The sequence below is a fragment of the Sebastes fasciatus genome, chromosome 24 (genome assembly GCF_043250625.1).
Source record: "Sebastes fasciatus isolate fSebFas1 chromosome 24, fSebFas1.pri, whole genome shotgun sequence".
In the NCBI taxonomy this organism is placed as follows: Eukaryota; Metazoa; Chordata; class Actinopteri; order Perciformes; family Sebastidae; genus Sebastes; species Sebastes fasciatus.
Window position 1 is genome coordinate 17,260,830 of NC_133818.1, and position 21,292 is coordinate 17,282,121.

General features: G+C 39.9%; 2 protein-coding genes and 1 pseudogene across 4 annotated transcripts in view; 1 reads left to right on the forward strand and 2 right to left on the reverse strand.

Moving 5' to 3' along the window:
* The window catches only part of LOC141762580 (NLR family CARD domain-containing protein 3-like), a 44,920-nt pseudogene extending 34,840 nt beyond the window's left edge, over positions 1-10,080 (reverse strand).
* gart (phosphoribosylglycinamide formyltransferase) overlaps positions 1-21,292 on the forward strand; it is a 305,993-nt gene that overhangs the window by 59,610 nt on the left and 225,091 nt on the right. The gene's annotated exons all lie outside the window — the stretch shown is intronic.
* Positions 14,034-17,431, reverse strand: LOC141763117 (uncharacterized). Of its 3 annotated transcripts, none has more exons than XM_074627439.1 (8): positions 17,128-17,430; positions 16,961-17,033; positions 16,735-16,847; positions 16,520-16,618; positions 15,936-16,120; positions 14,906-14,963; positions 14,766-14,828; positions 14,034-14,652 (listed from the first exon to the last, which is right to left on the reverse strand). In XM_074627439.1, exons 1-8 carry the CDS (start codon positions 17,296-17,298, stop codon positions 14,179-14,181), a joined length of 1,236 nt encoding a protein of 411 aa, XP_074483540.1. In that variant the 5' UTR covers positions 17,299-17,430; the 3' UTR covers positions 14,034-14,178. The 3 variants fall into 3 exon arrangements, with proteins under 3 accessions (XP_074483540.1, XP_074483539.1, XP_074483542.1); XM_074627438.1 differs by having other exon boundaries at positions 16,961-17,029; positions 17,124-17,428; XM_074627441.1 differs by lacking the exon at positions 16,520-16,618 and having other exon boundaries at positions 16,961-17,029; positions 17,124-17,431.

The following is a 21,292-nucleotide window of genomic DNA, read 5'->3' on the forward strand; positions in this document are numbered from 1 at the left end:
ATGAAAACAGAGAACAGTTAGATCTGCTGTCAAAAAGAACATGGGAATAACTTAGAACCACAGAAACCTCTGATTAGATGGTGTCGTTCATAATCATCACTTGTGTGCCTTTAAGTTGGTGCAATACGTGTTTGTTGAAGAGTGCTGCACCTTTAGACATGTTCAAATAGAGAGCTACAGGAATGAGTCCTAAAACCCAGAGTTAGCATTTTCGCACTTTCTGTTCCCTCGTCTGGAAGTCAATGGGTTGTTTCAATGGGTTTTTAGTTAGGTGCCTGAAATAAGGTCTGTGTTTAAAGGTCCAGTCTGGAGGTATCTAGTGGTGAGGTGAGGAGATTACAACCAACTGAAGCCTCTCCTGTGTGCCAAGCGTGTTGGAGAGCTACGGTGGCCGACGTTAAAACGTGAATGTCCCTCTCTAGAGCCATCTGGAGCAGAGCCAGTGTGTAGAGAGTGTGTGTACTAACTACATAAGCTACAGTCAGTGAACTGACCTCAGAGTCTCCAGTCTACAGTTTGGACTCTCCAGTCCAGCGAAAAGCGGTTTCACTTCTGAATCCTTCAGGTAGCTGTAGTTTCCATTCAGCTCCAGCTCTCTCAGATGGGAGGGGTTGGACTTCAGAGCTGAGGCCACAACTTCACAGTGAGTACCTGAGAGTTCACAGCCAGAAAGTCTGTCATGACACAAAAATTACAAAATACATTATTATGAAAGAGGACAGTTTATATTTACTTCATGCATTTGATGACTAAACAGTTTGATATAAACTTCTTTGATTAACATTTGCTCCTCACATCAGTGGTTCAGTTAATCTTATCTCACTGGTTGACATGAAACAATAATTCTCATCCCTCTCTCTCAAACCTGCAGACTTTTAATCTTTGTTTTTCTTTAATCTTGCAGATGAAGAGAGAGAACATGTAGTAACATTGAGGCTTCCATAATGTCCAGTCTGTCAGTGTGATCTGATCCCAGGTCTGTCTCCACAAAGTTAGCATGAGGCCTTCTTGATTAGAAAAGCATTTTTAAAACTCAGTGAAGAAGTAATAATAATACAGTTGAGAAAGTTGACCTCTCTTTGCTAGCTACCTGCTGCTGTCAGGTTCACGTCCATAAATGGGAAAATTCAGTGACTGCTGCCAAACGGTAGAGAAATGAAACAAATCTCGTAATAATATTAGACCTGTATAAATAATGAAACATTCATATAATTATGTTGATGACTGCATGGCGTTTTGTCATTAACACTCTTTTCTGAGCATCAAACATATTCAGTTCACAAACACAATTAATGAACCAATGAGGTTGCATTATTTTCAACATAATGTCATCAGAAAGATGATATCAGTGTATCAGCATTAAAAACAGAATATTGATCTTTGGTGTGTTTAAGATCTCTTAAAAAGTCTGAATTCAACCATTCTGCTGTTATATATTCATCAGACTGCTGTTATTGGTGGAAGCTGTGTATTTCCTGTTACTACTCTTCTCTACAGCAACAAGAGAGAGAAACACCAGAGTTTCCTTCTGTGAGTAACAGAATAAAAGGAAAGACTTCAAAACAAGATGATGGAACGCAACTTGAATTCATGAGCAATAAAATGCACCATTGCTCGATTCAACACACTCAGGGGTTTTACAACGACAGTCTTCGTCTCGTATGACCAGTAGTTCACGGTGGCTAATGCTAGAGTTGGGTCGATTCCGGTCTATGAGCTTAAACCGGTTTGATTTTATGCTAACCGCCGGAACCGACAGTGCTAAATCCAGCCTGCATTGCATTACTAATAAGCAATATGACAACGTGATTAACGTAATATTATGATATTATGTTGGTGTATAAACAAGAAGAGGTTTGTTTACTAGGAAGTTCATGTGTTTTTTGGGTGACGAGACGAGACATGGCAGAGCTGGTCTCAAAGAAAACTAAAACTGTAGCAACATGGAAACAGTTTGGATTTGAAGCCAACGAAAGAGATGAGGCCAAAAACACACGAGGTAAGGTGTAATGTGGTGCGATTGAAAGCAAACCCCAACACCAGGACTCTGATCCCAGGACCGCCCCGACTCCCCGCCGGATCAGCAAACGTTCTGTTGCTGCCGTTACACCGGTTAGACCAAGCGCTCCACTAGACAGCTGATCTTTTGATTTTTACCTCCGAGGTTTTGTTTTCACCGGCGTTGGATGGTCTGTCTGTCTGTCTGTCTGTCTGTCTGTCTGTCCGTCTGTCTGTTAGCAGGATTACTTCGAAAGTTTGCGATGGATTTGAAGACATTTCTGGAGGGGTGGGGTGTGGCACAACACATTACATTTTGGTGGCGATCCGGATTCAGGATTTTTTTAAGGATTGTGATCAGCCTGAGCATTAAGACCTCAGGGTATAACACATGCACAGTGTGACTGATAACACGTCGATGACGCATGACCCCGCCTCCTTCTGAGAGCAGAGAGATACGTGAGTGGATGTGTGTGGGAGCTGCTGGCCGTCCGCGGTGAGAAAGAAAAAAGCGTTAGATGACGGGATGAGAGACAACGTAGTGTAACGTTATACAGACATAACAAGACTGCTGAATGACAGAGGCATCCGCCGATACGTTACATGGAAACACACCGTGTTAATAATGAGCCGACCACCTCACGGTACCGCCAGCTGGGAGCTGTGATCTGTTTTTAAAGTCAGGCACCTTGGTGGAGGTCTACGCTCTCCGAGTGCCATTCTAGTTTCATTTGTTTTACCAGGTTCACATGTCGTCTCCATCACCCAAAAAGATAAATAAGAAAAAACTGTAAAATGAAAAAATTATTATAAATAAATAGAATAAGTGTTCATTAACTTGACAGCTAGAAACACAAACTACTGAAACATTTTGAACTCAACATTTGAAACAGCTCAAGAACATCTGTGACAAAATACAACTGACATATTTATGTAATAAACACGTGGAACACTTATAAGAATATTATATTTTAAGTATAAGTATAGTGTGTATATTTGAAGAACTAAACTAGTAATCTACACTGATCTATAAAGTTAATCACATCTGGACTTACACAGCTTTTCTGCAGTTCCTCACAGCTGGAATCAGTCTCAGTTGTCCCTCTGCTTATGTGTTGTACTTCTTCAGGTCCAACTCATCCAGAACCTCCTCTGACATCTGCAGCATGTAGGCCAGAGCTGAGCAATGGATCACAGAGAGTTTCTTCTCTGATCTGTTCTCTGACTTCAGGAACTCTTGGATCTCCTGATGTACTGAGTGATCGTTCATCTCCGTCAGACAGTAGAAGATATTGATGCTTCTGTCAGGGGAGATTTTGGTCTTCTTCTCCTTCAGGTTGTTGATGGCTCTCTGGATGATTTCTGGATTGTTGTCTGTCTGACCCAGCAGACTTCCTAAGAGTCTCTGGTTGGACTTCAGAGAGAGGCCATAAAGGAAGCGAACAAACAGGTCCAGGTGGCCATTTCTACTCCTCAGGGATTTCTCCATGGCTCCCATCAGGAAGTCATCCAGGGTTGAATGAACATATTTTTTTCCCAGGAAGTCCTTCAGTACCTCTGTGTTGCTGTCTGTGTAACAGTGGAACATGTAGACTGCAGCCAGAAACTCCTGAATGCTCAGGTGAACAAAGCAGTAGACTGTTTTCTGGAAGATCACACACTCTCTTTTGAAGATCTCTGTACAAACTCCTGAGTACACCGAGGCCTCTGTGACATCCAGACCACACCGCTCCAGGTCTTCTTGGTAGAACATGATGTTTCCTTTCTTCAGCTGTTCAAATGCCAGCCTCCCCAGCTTCAGAAGAACTTCCCTGTCAGCCTCCGACAGCTCCTGCGGACTCGTCTCATGTCCCTCACCGTACTTCTGCTTCTTCCTCTTTGTCTGAACCAACAGGAAGTGTGAGTACATGTCAGTCAGGGTCTTGGGCAGCTCTCCTCTCTGGTCTGTAGTCAACATGTGGTCCAGAACTGTAGCAGTGATCCAGCAGAAGACTGGGATTAGACACATGATGTGGAGGCTCCTGGATGTCTTGATGTGTGAGATGATTCTGCTGGACAGCTCTTCATCACTGACTCTCCTCCTGAAGTACTCCTCCTTCTGGGCGTCAGTGAAGCCTCGTACTTCTGTTACCCTGTCAACACATGCAGGAGGGATCTGATTGGCCGCTGCAGGTCGGGAAGTTATCCAGACGAGAGCTGAGGGAAGCAGATTCCCCTGGATGAGGTTTGTCAACAGCACGTTGACTGATGACTTCTGGGTGACATCAGACACAACCTTCTTGTTCTTGAAATCCAGTGAAAGTCTGCTTTCATCCAGGCCGTCAAAGATGAACAGAACTTTACAGACAGCGAGCTTCTCTGCTGTGACCTTCTGGAAAACATGGAGCAGCATGAGAAGACTGTACTGCTCATCTCTGATCAAGTTCAGCTCCCTGAACGAAAGCAGAACCACGAGACTGACATCTTGGTTCTCCAAGCCCTCTGCCCAGTCCAGAGTGAACTTCTGCACTGAGAAGGTTTTTCCAACGCCAGCGACGCCGTTCGTCAGAACGACTCTGATGTGTCCCTGTTGGTCAGGTAAGGCTTTAAAGATGTCCTGGCACTTGATTGGAGCGTCATGGAGGGTGTTCTTCTTGGAAGCTGTCTCAAGCTGCCTCACCTCTTCACTCTGTCCCTCTGTGATGTAGAGCTCAGTGTAGATCCTGTTGAGGAGGGTTCCACTTCCTGTTTCATCACTTCCTTCAGTCACACATTCACATCTCCTCCTCAGACTGATCTTATGTTCATCTACAACCTCCTGCAGACCTCTATCTGCTGAAAGAGAAGGACAAAAGTTAAAAAATAAAGAAAATGTGACAATCTGCTTATCATGTTCATTGCCAATATTGAAGTGATCAATATAAAGTAAATACAAAAGCAGTAAAGGTTAAACAGTCCAGTTTTAATGGAAGCATCATAAACGCTCCTTTTTCTCTCAGTCGGTGTACATGTTTGATTGACAGCAGAGGAGGCGGAGCCTCAGCTGTTCGTCTGCAGCTCTTCATCTAAACAGCTCACTGTGGCTGTTCCTTCCTCACTGTAATATTTAAAACTCATCCACTCATCAAATAATGTAGAATATCTTCATATCTCGTTGTGTGGACATGTTTTTATTCAACAGCACCAATAACAAAAGCTGGGCTTCCACCAAAAGTTCCTGGGACTTTTTAGTCCTACTACGGTTAAGGAACTAAAAGGTTCCTTCAGTCCACTGTTGTCTGTGTTTCCACTACGGTCTAAAGACCTGTGAAGATTCAGCAAATTAGTCCTCTGATGTAAGAAAAAGCAACATGACATGTGACGAGGGCTGTTGGTGGACGCAGTAGGTCACAGGGTTAGGGTGAAAAAAAAGAGATTTCCAGAAAAAGGCACACATCAAGTGAGAAACTATAATAAGGCAAAGAACAGTCAGTCAGTGAGTGGTGGAGTCCACTTGGCTCTAAACAATAATGCAAGAAAATAAAATAAAATGTATCAAGTTTAAGAGAACAACAAAATAAAACAGGCTTGGACGCCAGTGATAAAACCATTAAAAACAATTCTGTTCAGACTTGCTTCAGCATATACATCACAAAGTACTGTTTGCTTGTTCGCCTGTTTACTCTAGAAAACACGCTGGAAAAAACTAAACATTAGGTTTTATCTCACTGTGAAGACATTTACTGATGAACGTTGGATGTAATGAAATGCAGAGGAGGAAAGTGAAACTAAAAGCGTCCGTCTCCACAGTAAATCATGTTGAGTATTTGAGGGTTATTTATTTCTGCTTTAGAACGTTAACGCCGTGAAACAATCAGAAAATAACATTTCTTTCTCTCATTCACTACACCGTCACGCTACGTCTCTCTGTCTCTCTTCTACTGATCGTCCTCTCGCTCGTGCTGTCTCTCTTGTTGTCTCTGTCTTCAAGGCTGGACCGCAGAGGGCCAGCAGCCCTACAACCGTAAAAGTCTGTCACTGAATGAGTGATGAAGTTACACGATTGGCCGGCCGAGTGTCGGAGTTTCCTCAGTCCTTTAATCACATGAGCCCGTCCAGCGCGACGCGTCGGCTCACTAAACTGTCAAGCTGTCAAAATAGGAGATCTAGTTCTGACATGAAATTCAGCAGAGGCATCGCCAATATCTCACTTCAAATGTTTTCAGAAGTAGATTTTGGTGGATTGTTTAGACGGAATAACAGAAAGTTTACGAGCAGGCCGCCATGTTGTTTCCTGTTTGAAACGGTGAGCAGAAAACCAGGAACCAATCAGGTGCATTCCACGTCACCAATTCACCCATAGACATATAAACATGGACGCCGCTTTGACCTCTGGACCGTACGTCAACGTTGGCGTATGTATACATGTCTATGGCTTGAACGGCCAGTTGAGTGGAGCAGGGCGTCCCCTAGTGTCCTCTTAGGACCTGGTGGGACTTTTATGACTTTTTATGTATTAAAAGAACAAGTAGTGTTTTCAGACATGGAGACGTCAGACAGATGTAGAGTCTTACTTTGTACAGTGCTGGTCTGACCGGCTGGCTGCAGTCCAGCTCTGGTTCTGGATCTTTGTCCACACTGGGGACAGGAGGAGTCTCCTGATGAAGCAGACTGGTCCCAGTATGAGGTGATGCACTGTCTGCAGAACCAGTGTCCACATCTAGTAGAGACTGGATCCTTCAGGACGTCCTGACACAAAGCACAGCAGGACAGCTGCTCCTCCACAGAGACATCACTCCTCTTCCTCTTCCTGTGAAGACATGTCTTTATAACTAAAAGGCTTTGTTGATTGGCCGACACTGTCTCAAAGCTCAGATGGTCACAGAGAATGTAAATGGGTTCAATGGGTACCCACGAGTCTCCCCTTTACAGACATGCCCACTTTATGATAATCAGTGACAGTTTGGGGCAAGTCATAGTCAAGTCAGCACACTAACACACTGACAGCTGTTGTTGTTGTTGTTGGGTTCCCGCCTCCGTGGCCGTCCTCCAGAGGGGTCCCGCCTCCTGTCCTTAAAGCATCAGTAGGCCAGATTGGAGCAAATATGATTCAAAAATAGTTATTTTTATAAAACAGTCTCTATATCGTGACAGTAGTACATGAAACAGGTAACTTGAAAAAAATCATGTTGCTCTGTGTCCTCTGGTGTTCCTAACGGCATCTGCAAGATTTCACTCACCGGAGGAAAACAAGCAGTAACAACTGATCTGAGGCTGTCAATCACTCGCGAACTCCGACCAAATGGTCAAACTAGGCAGCTCTGATCAAATATGAATCAATATTCTGTTACGTTAATGTCTATTTCTCTCCTCAGATGTTTTCAGAATCATCTTGTAGTGCACGGTTTAGCTGTAAAATGAGAACGTTTATGACGCCGCCGCCATTGTGAAATCTGGTGAAGGAACGCCAAGTTCCGGTCACATGACCGGATCACAGGGAACACCCTCTCCCTGAAATGACCTGTGATTGGTCAAAGTCTCCCGTCACGGGCTAGATTTTCTAAAGCCTGAAAACAGAGCCATGAGGAGGAGCAGAAGTCTAGTTATCTCTCAGAACACTTGAATTACAATATGCTGAAAGGTTATTATGGGAGTTTTGCACAATGATGCCAAAAATATACTGCCTACTGCAGCTTTAACAGTCTCACGGTCACTTTGGGCAGCTTAGCTTGAGTTAGTTAGGTTTGAACTGAGGTTAGAAGTGGTCTAAATAGTGTGGTAGACCAGCAGTCTAAGACACACAGTATGTAACAGTGGTGTCTCTGGCTCTAATCCAGATGGTTTACATTTATGTCATTCTGTTTTCTGTCACTTTCTACTGTCAACTATCAAATGAAGGCATGAATGTAATTCAAATATTCTAAAAAGAGAAGTGGTCCAAATTTACATTACTGCCTCTTCTTATATGAGCAGATAACTTTAACATCACTACTGCCCAGGGAGGTTTGTTCTTGACCACCAACGTTCTCCACGTCGTCTCCATACTTTGACCCTGCCATTCAACTTTAGCAGACAGAACCTGGACTCATCACTGAACATGACATTCCCCCACATGTTCAGGTTCCATTGTCTGTGTTGTCGACACCAGCGCTAACGGGCCTGACGGTGAAGGGCAGTCATTGCAGGCTTCCTGGTAGCCTTATGAGAATACACTGTTTACCATTGGCAGAGCATTTTGGCAAATTTTTCTTGGGCGCTACCCACATAATCAGCTGTGCTGCTCATCCCACAAATGCATGATCCTTACAAGTTGGACATCATTGCGAAGGTAAATAAACAGGCTTTCCAACGATGTAAATACAATGCCAATTAGCATTGTAACAACAGAGAAATAATCCACCAAACACAAGTTTCCGAACTTTGTTTTTCCAGTATATATAAAAATAGAGAAATCATAAGAAAATATAAATAAGAAATATATATAACAGTGCAAATAATATAAATGCATGCATTTATAAAAATGCAAGAATAGTGTAAAATAAGAATATTAGTTTAAATGTTCTGTATAAATAAATGCAGTGTTAAGGCCAGTGAGATTATTGCACAACTGAATTATTGCATTAAATTATTGCACTGTTAAGTCAGTATTGCACAGTTGAAGATATAATAAATTATGGGGCTATAGCTACTGATAGGGTTAAAAAATTGTAAATATATGTTGTGTGTGTATATATATATATATATATATACACATGTCTACAGTTTTTCTAGACTGGACACGGGTATATTTGATCCTAAATAAAATCGACTTACTTTATGTTGTTGACGTCTATATGACAATAAAGTAGAATAAATTAAATGTTTATCACTTTGAGCAGTTTACAAGTAAATGTTTGTACTTGTAGTCGCACACGCTGTTGGAGGGTTTTATAACCCACTTCCACTTCCCAGTGATTGGTTTGGAATGGCCTTTAATATGGCGGACCCTCCACGCGAACACGTAAACGGAGTGGAAGTGCGTAGGGAGAGGGTGGAGGGGGTGGTTTGGACAGGCCTGTGTGTGTGTTCACAGCCATTTAACATGATGTGTTCATAAGAATCTCTCATGGCTTGAATAGACTGAATTAATCCTCTGAGACCCACAATAGACCAGTTTTAGTCTTCTTTAGGGGGGTACAGGGGGTCTTTAAGGGGAGACAGCAGGTCAACAGTAGATGTCACATAGAAGTGGTGTACATCATCTGAAAGCTGAGAATCTGAAGATTAATTTGAGATGCAGCTCAGCACTGTGTGTCAAGTTGTTCTAGTCATTAATCAGAAATAAACATTAACTAATTAATTAATTAATTAAAATAAATAGTGAAAGTGGGATTTAGAAGGGTTTAGAATATTATGATAGAAGTATATGATGGTCATCCCCATACCAACAACCAGACAAAGCTAAATTTGTGGCTTCAACAACATGTTGAACATGCACCCAAAACAAAAAGGGATTGTTCTTGTGACCAACGGTTCCGGCTCAGTGACACGACACGCCGGAAGATGCGCCCATAATTCACGCAAGGCATACTGGGGACTAGGAATAAGGTGCATAGGCATCCTATAATATATTATAGAGTGATGCTACAAATAACACAGGAAAGCACTTTCAGTATGAACACTATATACAAACACACCACCTTAACCCTATAATGTTCCATTTGGAATATTACTGGAGATGTATAGCCCAAGAATACTTGGGCTATACAATACTTGGGCTATATTATAGCAATAAAATCCCAGCTGATGATGACTGAAACAGTACAACATGCTTCAAGAAATAATACATAGATAGGAATAAGTCAAAAGAGATTGCAGCTTACACACAGTAACATGTGAATAAGGGGAGTACTGACTCTTATTTTTCTCCACTTCAAGCACTGAATGGAGGTCTGCCAAAGAGATTTTGTGATGATCTGACCCTTTAAAGTTAACTCAGTTCCATCAACATGAAACACAGCAGCTGGTAATACTGAGAGAAAACATATCCTACCTCAGAGCTTCAGTGAAGAGAAGATGGTCCTTCAGTTGGTCTGTATACGCTTCCTCTTCTTCCTCCAGATGTCTTCCATTGATGCCACACATGTGACAAATAAAAGTCTTAATATGCAACAGTAAAAATCATAATACACTTTTATAGAATTTATAGTTATATTTATAGTTAGTATTAACCTAAATACCTGAAGACTTCCATCATCCACAGGTGGCACTGATATACCTCTGATATCAACAGCAGGAAAACTTGATCAAAAGAGATATAAAACGCCATGTTCATTCTCACAATAACTCGCATCATTCAGGTGGATTTGGCCGCTGTGTCGTTTGTTCATTCGCCACAAACAGCCAATGTAACGTTACCAACTCCAGGCCTATTGAAAGAGGCTGGCACACGGGTCTTGGTGCATTCAAATGTTGTCGTGTTTACCGTGTTCACGAGAACAGTCCATATGAACTCTGTGGTATTGACGAGAAGTGGAACGTTTCTGAAAGCTCAGAGTTGTAAAGTGTTTGTTGTCAGAAATGGTGTTTACAATTGTGTTGTCATGAGCTTAAAATACATAAAACCTCTTTTCACATTCCACACTTTGTCATTCACATACAGTCATATCAATGCTATCTAATTAAATGTGGTTTTAATTTGTGTGTAACCATAGAAACCCAGGAACACCATTGGCACCAACAACAACGTTACAAAAAGAAAATAAGACGTAAAGTCAATATAATTAGCAACCTGTATCGAGCATTTGTTCATTTTCATTTTGAGCACCAGCCTTTTCAGCGTCACCCTCTCTGGCACCATCTGCTGGTGGTGCTGCTCCCTGGGATTTCACCTTGTGTTCAGTGAATTACATAAATTGGGTATCACTGTAAAGCTGAGACTCTTGAAGTCCAACTGTATTCATGTGTGATGATGTTAGTCCCCCATAGGAGACATTTCAATGTAGTGAGACCATTTTTTGAAATTTGACCTCACTGTATAAAATGACCTGTGGTGACCTCTAGGATAATCACAGCCTCACAAAACTTTACGACCACAAACTAGAGACCTAGAGCATTCAGAGGATGGATGGATCAGACTAGAGACCTAGAGCATTCAGAGGATGGATGGATCAGACTAGAGACCTAGAGCATTCAGAGGATGGATGGATCAAACTAGAGACCTAGAGCATTCAGAGGATGGATGGATCAAACTAGAGACCTAGAGCATTCAGAGGATGGATGGATCAAACTACAGACCTAGAGCATTCAGAGGATGGATGGATCAAACTAGAGACCTAGAGCATTCAGAGGATGGATGGATCAAACTAGAGACCTAGAGCATTCAGAGGATGGATGGATCAAACTAGAGACCTAGGGCATACAGAGGATGGATGGATCAAACTAGAGACCTAGAGCATTCAGAGGATGGATGGATCAAACTAGAGACCTAGAGCGTTCAGAGGATGGATGGATCAAACTAGAGACCTAGGGCATACAGAGGATGGATGGATCAAACTAGAGACCTAGAGCATTCAGAGGATGGATGGATCAAACTAGAGACCTAGAGCATTCAGAGGATGGATGGATCAAACTGGAGACCTAGAGCATTCAGAGGATGGATGGATCAAACTAGAGACCTAGGGCATACAGAGGATGGATCAAACTAGAGACCTAGGGCATACAATCCCTATGTAGATTGACAATAAGGGGGTTTCTGAGCAGTTTACACAACAGAAGTGCTTGCCATCCAATGAAATTAATCTCCAGCTTTCAGATCATGTACACCACTTCTATGTGACATCTACTGTTGACCTGCTATCTCCCCCTAAAGACCCCCTGTATCCCCCTAAAAAAGACAAAAATGGGTCTATTGTGGGTCTCAGAGGGTTAATAATTACTATTAATAATGTAATGAATATTGAAAATGTTTAAATGTTCCATTATACATCTGTTTGACCAAAACTCACCCGTCATTGTGAAGACTCCCACTGCCATAAAGACGCCCAGATGCCGATTCCCAAAACAAGCAGGTAGAAGATGACCATCATCATCAGACCTGGCATATGGACGGCCATTGTGGAGTATTTTCTGGTGGTGATTCACCACATGCAGGTTATCAAGACATACTGAGCTAAAAACAAAAAAGGAGAGGATAAATGCAGTGTCAATATAACAGAGCAATGTGCTATGAATCATTCAAAATCAGGAACAGTCAAGGTCATCGTTGATGACTTGTATATTTTTTTGTACTTTGCACTACTAACTTTTTTACTGCCTTTTTACTAACATGTTTTGCACTATGGAACTGTGATGCTGGAAACTTGAATTTCCCTCAGGATCAATAAAGTTACTATCCATCTATCTATCTAATCAATGGGGGAATAAATGCGTAAATGCAAAAAAAAACATGAATCAAAGACCCTGAAATCAAGCAACCCACTCTTGTGTTACATGTTCAAAATGTAACTGCAGTGAAGTGGAGTCATGTCAAGTTATGACTTTTATTTTTTTCCCCCAAAGCTTATCTCTTTCTGCCTCCTATGGAACTCAGCCTCAGGGTTCCCCTTCAGAGTTTAGTCATCAGTTATTATTCCCAACAGACAGGCAGAAAGAGACGCTCTAGACATGAGGTTATAAGTCTACAAACTAAACACGGTGTGTTTAAGGCACCTGCCAAGGGTGGAAGTATCTTTATCTGAACATTCATTCAGTATCCCTCTCGCCAGCCAGTTGGTAGATCTGCATTGCAAATGTGAAACTTATCTATTGCAATAAAACTCGAAAAGGACAAGCTTGCTCTTTGTGAATTCATCTTTAAAGGTCCCATATCGTGCTCATTTTCAGGTTCATGCTTGTATTTTGGGTTCTACTAGAACATGTTTACAAAAAACTTTATTTTTCCTCTAGCTGTCTGCTTGAATATGCCTGTATTTACCCTCTGTCTGAAACGCTCCGTTTTACTACATTCCAATGGAATTGCGTTACTATAGCAACGGCTTGGAGTCCATGTTTACTTCCTGTCAGCTGATGTCATTCACATACACTGCAACAGGAAATAATAAAAAATAAAAATGTCTGCAGGCCATTTGTGATATGTGCTCCAGGGGTCAAATCATAAAAACAGCATGAAGGAATTGAATTCCTATTAAATCACAAATTAAACATTCTATTGAAATCACTTTTTTAATGGTTAAATAACGCTACAAACTTAAAAAACTGTCATGTCCATCTTCAAAGGAGTCCCTTGACCTCTGACCTCCAGATCAGTGAATGTAAATGGGTTCTATGGGTACCCACGAGTCTCCCCTTTACAGACATGCCCACTTTATGATAATCAAATGCAGTTTGGGACAAGTCATAGTCAAGTCAGCACACTGACACACTGACAGCTGTTGTTGCCTGTTGGGCTGCAGTTTGACATGTTATGATTGGAGCATATTGTTTTATGCTAAATGCAGTACCTGTGAGGGTTTCTGGACAATATCTGTCATTGTTTTGTGTTAATTGATTTACAATAATAAATATATACATACATTTACATTAAGCAGCATATTTGTCCACTCCCATGTTGATAAGAGTATTGAATACTTGACAAATCTCCCTTTAAGGTACATTTTGAACATGTGTGATGAATTTGCAATTAATCGTGATTAAATATTTTAATGTTTTTCCCAAAAACTTAACCATGTGGTTTTGTTACCTAAAACTACAAAAGCTGTTTTGCTTGTGTACAAAACATAACATTTCATTCAGTTTTACGAGTTAGAAAGTTTCGCTTTTACAACGTAGTAGGTGTAGCAGGCCCCTACTGACCCACATCTATGAGGCTTATAACGACTGACAACACACATTTAATGAGCTGATAACAGTCAAATCGTATAAGTATATACATACTGTACATTTGTATAAAGCAGCATATTTGTCCACTCCCGTGTTGATAAGAGTATTAAATACTTGACAAATCTCCCTTTAAGGTTCATTTTGAACAGATAAAAAAAATGTGTGATTAAATATTTTAACCAATTGACAGGCCTAATAATTTATGTATGTGAACCCAGTCTTATAAAAGTTACATTTATTTTCATATTAAGAATAAAACAGCTGATGTAAATTTTTAAACATTATACAAAACATACACTTAAAAAAGATAAACCGAAATAAAAATCCCATTGTTGGAGTTAAGCATCAGTGAATCTTCAGCATTCATCTCCTGCTGGCGATCCTCTTGGATCTCCTCAGGACGGTGCTTTGTGCCTCCTCTCCAGCATCACCTGCAGTTGTAGCAGCTCCCCTTTTCCCCTGCGAGGGAGCCGCCTGCTGTGACGTGGACAGAGCTTTCCCAGCTTTCACGTGACTTTGATTTTCGGGCTGTGCGGGTCCAGGAGGCTTTCTTCTCCCTCTCACAGCTTGCACAGACTCCTGGGAATTTGACTCTTGCTCCTCGACTTTCTTCTGTGGCCCTCTGGCTTCTTTGACTGACTTCATCGGCTTTTCTACTGCAGCTCCAGATTTCTGTTTCGTCTTCAGAGTGGATTTAACAGCCTTAGTTCTTCCCTTTCCTCGACCTTTCGCTTGCGTTTTAGCAGCTTGTAGTTCCTCCGAGGTATCTACTTCTTCAGCTGGGATTTCTGGTGCTTCTTGGGTGCTGATCTGCATTTCAAGAGCTTTATAGGTTTCCTGTGAAACCAGTACAGTAAATCCTTACAAGCATTCAGTCACTGGATACAACATGTTTTTTTTTTTACAGCCAAACACCAAAAATGTATGTTTATGACAAATCAGATTCTCACCTGTTGTTGTGCTACTTCAGATTTCAGGTCTGATAACTGGCTCATTAATCCGTGTATCTTCAGCTGAAAGCAGAAAACAAATAGTCAAAAATCACTTCAACAATAAAAAAAATATTTATTCAAGTTGGAGCGTCTCTTACCTGTTCACCGGCAATTCGTTTTTCCAGCTGCCCTCTCTCTTTAGCCTCTTTCTCCCTCCTGTGTTTTTAAGGAATCCAAGTTAGTATTTCACAAATATTTAGGGCCCGAGCACGGACAATGTCGGGCCAGTGAAGGCCCTATTGAAACTGTAGTGTTTCTTCTTTTTCTTCCAAATGAATCGCCTTTTTGACGACCTTAACATGCTCAATTAGTTGTTAAACTTGGCACACTTATCAGATGTGGTGAAGAATTGTATATTTTAAGGGTCTCAGGCTTGGCTGTTGCTAAATGGCTCGCTAGCGCCCCATAGAAAATTGGAAATATTGAGATCCTCGCTCCGCTTTCACATACATGTAAGAAATTTGGCAGACAGCTGTAACATGTGGAGATGCACAAAAAAGCCTCTGGGAGGTATGCCCAAAACTCAACAGGAAGTCAGCCATTTTCAATTTAATATGCGATTTTTGCCCATTTTTAGCGTTTTATAGGCCCGTGTACTTTAACAAGCTCCCCCTACAGATTTAATCAGATCGACTTGAAATTTGGTCAGGACCATCTTAAGACCTTGAGGATGAAAAGTTATTCAAATGGTGAGTTTTCACTGAACGACCTGACCGTGGCATGGCGGCCATTTTGAGCCATTCGCCAGGAAACAGGAAGTTGTTGTAACTCAACTGTACATAATCCAATCTGCCCCAAATTTCTCAGGCATGATAAGGGTCCAGCCCTGATGACATGTACATGTCCATATTGACTTATGGCCCCGCCCCAATACGTTAGCCCCGCCCCCTTTCATAACTCGTAGAAGCTTGTGGCAGGCGTCATTGCACTCATCAGAGTCCCAGTTTCATCGTGCATGGCCGCGTCAGTCGGGGTCTCGCCAGTGCCCCCGACGCGCGGGAAGGTGCAAGGGCCCGTTCATCGCTGCTCGCAGCTTTAATTATATATATATATATATATATAGTTTTTTTTTCTTAGCATTCTTGAGCTACACAGATGGAAAAATTTAACCCAGGAAAAAATCTTTACTTGTTTGCCTCCATGGACTTCATCCGAGCAAGCTTGAACCTCTTCTCCTCCGTGGCTCTTTGGATGTTTTCTTCCGTCACCAGGGCCAGGAGAGACTCGGCGTCTAGGCCGGTTAACTCTGTTGACGGTGACGTCATTTCGAGGACCACCTTTACCCACTCGGTGAGGTCTTCACAGGACGGGAGCTGACAGAAAATAAACAACAGCTTTATCAGAATAAGTGAAACCACATTTCAAGTGCAAGGAACCTGCACATTTCTCACATTTCAGACTAAGGATTCATCATCTTCACATTTATGCAAACGTTGACCTTAAAGGGGAAGACATTTTTTGGGAAAATAATGTCATTTTAGGGGCAACATATAAATGCCAGAAAAATACTTGTACCTGACACTCAGAACGTTCAGAGAAAGTTACAGTGATGTTAAAAAAGGGGCAGATGCGGGATCAAGTGGTTGCTGTTGGATGAAAACCTTTGTGAACCTTGAGTTAAGTCTTTGCCAAATTTACATTACTGAAATGTTGACATTTTGGCAAAAAGGTTTTCATTATTGTTTAAGATCTTGTAATTTAAAGAAACTCACGTTTTCGAGTTTAGCCTGCGTTTTCTCCCAGGAAGCACACGCCAGCTCTAAGGGCATCATTTCACTCTTTAACAACCTCTGCACCTCCTCCAGATCTCCCTGAGGACAGTCAAAACATCCCATTGCATCAGTACGCCGCCATAAAAACTATATGATTGTAATCAAACTGGAGAACATGATTGTAATGAAGCAGCAGCAGCGAGCGAGAAAATTACCTGCAGTCTTTTAATATGTTTCTCTGCTTTCATCTTTTCAATAAACTCCAAGTCAGTTGGTGTCAGCTGATAGCCCTTCATCCCTTTCAGCATGGAGTTAGGCTCATCAGGCTCTGAAAAATCAAACATTATTTCAACACTTGAGATGTAAATGTTTCCAAGACTGCTTGTTTTTAAAGGTGAATAGCAAGAAAGTAGCACACAATCACGCAAGTATGGATCATACCTTTTTTTGTCCTGATTGTGTTGAAATCAAACGTCGTGTTTGGATTATTGTCACCTTGATCTCTACTATCTGCCTGTTGATGAGTAACAGGAGAACAGATTAGATTACATATCATGCCAGTAAGATTTAGTTCGATAAAGAAGGGCAGTGAAATAATGCACACATACCTCCATATTCTGCTCTGGTTCCTCACAATCCACATTGGAATCGTCATTACAAAAATCTAATTCTTTCTTTACGCTCATCAACGGAGGAGTTCTTGGGAGCTGTCGACCTGATGGGATGTAATTCATTGACAGACGGCTATCTCTCAGGATTTCTAAAAATCTGTCCGACATGTTCGAGGTTCACTTCAAAAAACAAATGAAAAAGAAACAAGCTGCTTCTCAATGGAACTCTGCAGACTCCTGCTGTTTCTCTCCTCCACTCTCCCTTTTGTCTGAACAGGTGGAGGTGCTGTGCTTTTAACAATCACTGCATCATTGTTTCCACCTGTGTGGCTGATTGCTCATTTTGACCACTAGATGGCGACAGATTTCTTTTTCTTTTGGCAGTGACACGTTGTTGAAAGTTTTAACTTGAGATATAACACATGGCTCACTTTATATGAGGCCAAAAAATGGCAGTAAAATTATTAAAATATTGCATTTTTTTCTATTAGCAAAACATTTTTAGAATTCAATTCCAATGTGCATCAACATTTCTTTTTTGGGTTTAAAAAAGAATATTGAAACCAGAAAAATAAAATAACAAGAAATTAACAATTATAGAAAATAAAATGTGGTAATGATATATTATTTATAATTAACCTATCCATGAATCAAATATACTTTAAATACTTGCATTTTTTACATAATATATTACTACTTCTAGACTGCAACTAGCAGAAATGAACTCTGATTTGATTACAGTATCTTTGAATTAACAATATAATGAAATACATGAGGACAGTGGTGGAAAGTAACAAAGTACACTTACTGTACTGTACTTAAGTACAATTTTGAGGTACTTGTACTTAACAGTACGACCATTTTGTGTAATTTCATACTTTTACTGCATTTTAGAGGCAAATATTATACTTTAATTATACTGTACCATTATTTGACAGATATGACAGTTAAAGCTAGTCTGCAAATTTAGATTTTACATAAAAAAAAACATGATCTCTCATAAAGTATTAACATTTTAAAAACTATTTTACGGCTTAAACTACCCAACAGATTTTTACATTAATTTAAATTAGCTATGCCTCAAACAGCTACAACAATAAAATACAGTAAAGTACATTCAGGACTTTGACTTGTAATCAAGTATTTTCTCATATTTAACTCCAAATGCTTCCTCCACCTCTGCAGAAGGAATGACATTAACACGGACACACTTAATTAAGAGCTAAATTCGTGGAAAAAGTTGTGTAATCAACGTAGAATTCTAGATAAGAAGCTCTTGTGTGTTTGATTTTCTTTCCTAAAGTCATGCTGAGTAAGTTTCACAGTCCCAGCTCTCTCTCCAGTCCTGCTTTAGCTGCACAAGACAAGCAGACAGACAGACAGATAGACAGGCAGGTGTGCAGACAGACAGATGGATGGATAGCCAACCAAAACCCTGTCTATCTTTAAACCGCGCTGGTGGTGTCACACTGCCAGTCCCACATGTTTGTGGAGCTCCAGGAACTCTAGAGGAGAGCGCTGAGTCGTAAATACCTCTGCTTTTAAACTCCCATAATGCCGAGGGAGAGAGGAAGGAGGAAGAGGTCGGACAGTGTGTGTGTGTGTGTGAGATTAACTTTGTGACTTGGCATCGACCAAGTGGAAAACATTTGCATGGTTTTACGTTGCAGCCAACAAATCATTCCTCAATAAAAATCAAATTCAAAATGACTTTTCTCATCTTCTTCATACCGACAATTCCTCTCTGGTGTAAGTGTCTCTTCCTACCATGTAAATGTTCAGCGGGTGGTCCACTGTGACTTTGCTGTCACTGGAAACTAAAATAATAAAGTAAAATGTGTATTTTTGAGGTTAATTAGAACGCTCAATTTTGAGATTTTGGGCTGTTTTGCCTCCATAACATGTCTTCTTTCAGGCTAGTGCAAAGAAAACATCTGAAATACACATTAATTTACTACTTTGTCTGTGTGCGTCTAGATTTCTCCTAAATTCACCAAAAGTTAGCATTATAGATAATGCCTCATTTGCATATTCAAACAGAATATTTCAGAAAACTTGTAATACAAAAGATAATTGTCTTAATGTAAGTGATCAACTGGGGACGTTTCATGGTGATATATACTAGTTGTTGTTGTTTTTTTACCTTATTTACATGTAGTGTCTTTGACTCATTTTGTATGACTCTGACCCCATGACACACATTATGCACCCTCATTTGCATAATGAGGCAGAAATGCATAAAGAAATGTAAAAAGAAATGTATAAAGAAAAGAATACAGAAAGAAAGAAGTTTGGGGAAATATATAAGGGGTGAAATACAAAGGGAAAATTGTGCAGAAATAAATAAACAAATAAATAAATGCATAACAAAAATATATACATTGAAAGATAAATATAAAATAAATAAACATTAATACAAAATAAATACATAAAAAATAAATGCATAACTATATAACTAAATAAATGAATTAAATTTGTTTTTTTAATTAACATAAATAAATGTATGAATAAATAAATACATAAAACATACATACATTTAAAGATAAATATAAAATAATACATGCAAAATAAATGCATAACTAAATAAATAAATACATCCAAAAATAAATAAATAAATAAAAAAATGAACACAAATAAATGCATAAATGCATACATAAATAAATCATACATACATTTAAAGATACATAAAACATTAATAAAAAACAATACATGTAAAATAAATGCTTAACTAAATAAATAAATAAATGCAAAAATAAATAAATACATTTAAATAAATAATAACAAATAATAAATAAAAAGGAAAATTAAACAGAAGAGTAAACAAATAAAATAATTAATACAGCGATAAATAAATAAATAAAGAAGCAAATTAAAACATGAATATCAATTTATGTCACATTTTATCAACAATTTAATGGCTACATTTATTTTTGATATAAGTTTTGCTACATTTATGACATATTTATTAATTTATTGATTTATTTTTTATTTTGGCAGGTTCTGTCCTCCATAACCCTTAAACCCAAAGATGCGCAGCTATTGTCCAATCCTGGCTTAGCAACCGTAACTAGGTACGGGAAGCCCGTCATGTCAGAAATGGAGGACCCATTGCTTAAAAAATTACCAAGAATTTTGGGTGGTAAATCTGCCACATTTCATTGGATACTGATAATGTGCCGTGCGAGAATAAAGAGCTTGAGAGGTAACTCGCTAACACGCATCGCTCAGGTACTTAAATAAAAGGACAATGGGGCTTTTTCCTTGCCGTGTTGGACATTATTTCCCATGCTTTGCAAATAAAAATAACCCAAACGACCCCAAAACACTTTCACAGTACAGACACATGTACAAACACACTTCCATTGACATTAAAATCCTCTCAGACATCATTAAGACCACCATTCTGGAAGCCTAGCAGCAGCATATAACAAATCCACAATGGCTATTGTGTCCTGTAAAAGCTCTCCGGTGCTGAGAGAAGTGTCCCAAAAAGGCCATTTACAGCTGCTCAGACATGTAGTGTATTGAACAGGCGGAGCAGACAGGTCGTAAAGGGACTGATAAAACAGCACCCTGGTGGCTGAGGATGAGGAGTGGACAGAGACAGGTGTCCTGACTTCCTGGGAGACTAATGGAAAATGGGTTTAGTGCCATTACTGTGAGAAAGAAATGATGTAATTTACTGCAGTTCAGTACGGAGAGTTTATTAGAACATGTTTTAGTTTATTAAAGGAACAAATTGTGTTGCATGTGAAAATCATTATCTTTATAATAATGTTAATGATTTGATGCACAGAACCAGATTACATAAGCTTTTTTTTTGAGTTTTTAATGCAAGATTTAGGCCTGTAAAGCACAGATTGAGTAACATCAAATACTAATCATTGGCATATGTGTTTAGAGCACTGGTTCCCAACTGTATTGGGTACATTGGTAAAATAATTTGACTAGTTTAGATAATGATGTAAATCGCTGACGTTCAAAACTCCTACTGTGTGATAGAAATGATGATGAAGTATGATTCTGCAACAGCACAGCATCATTTCTCATTTCTGATTCATTCGCAAACCAATTTTGGGGGACAGTTTAGGAGAAATTTAAAACAAAAAAAGAAAAGAAGAAGAAAATTGGCCGCAAGTTTGTGTACTTCTTTGCAATTTAC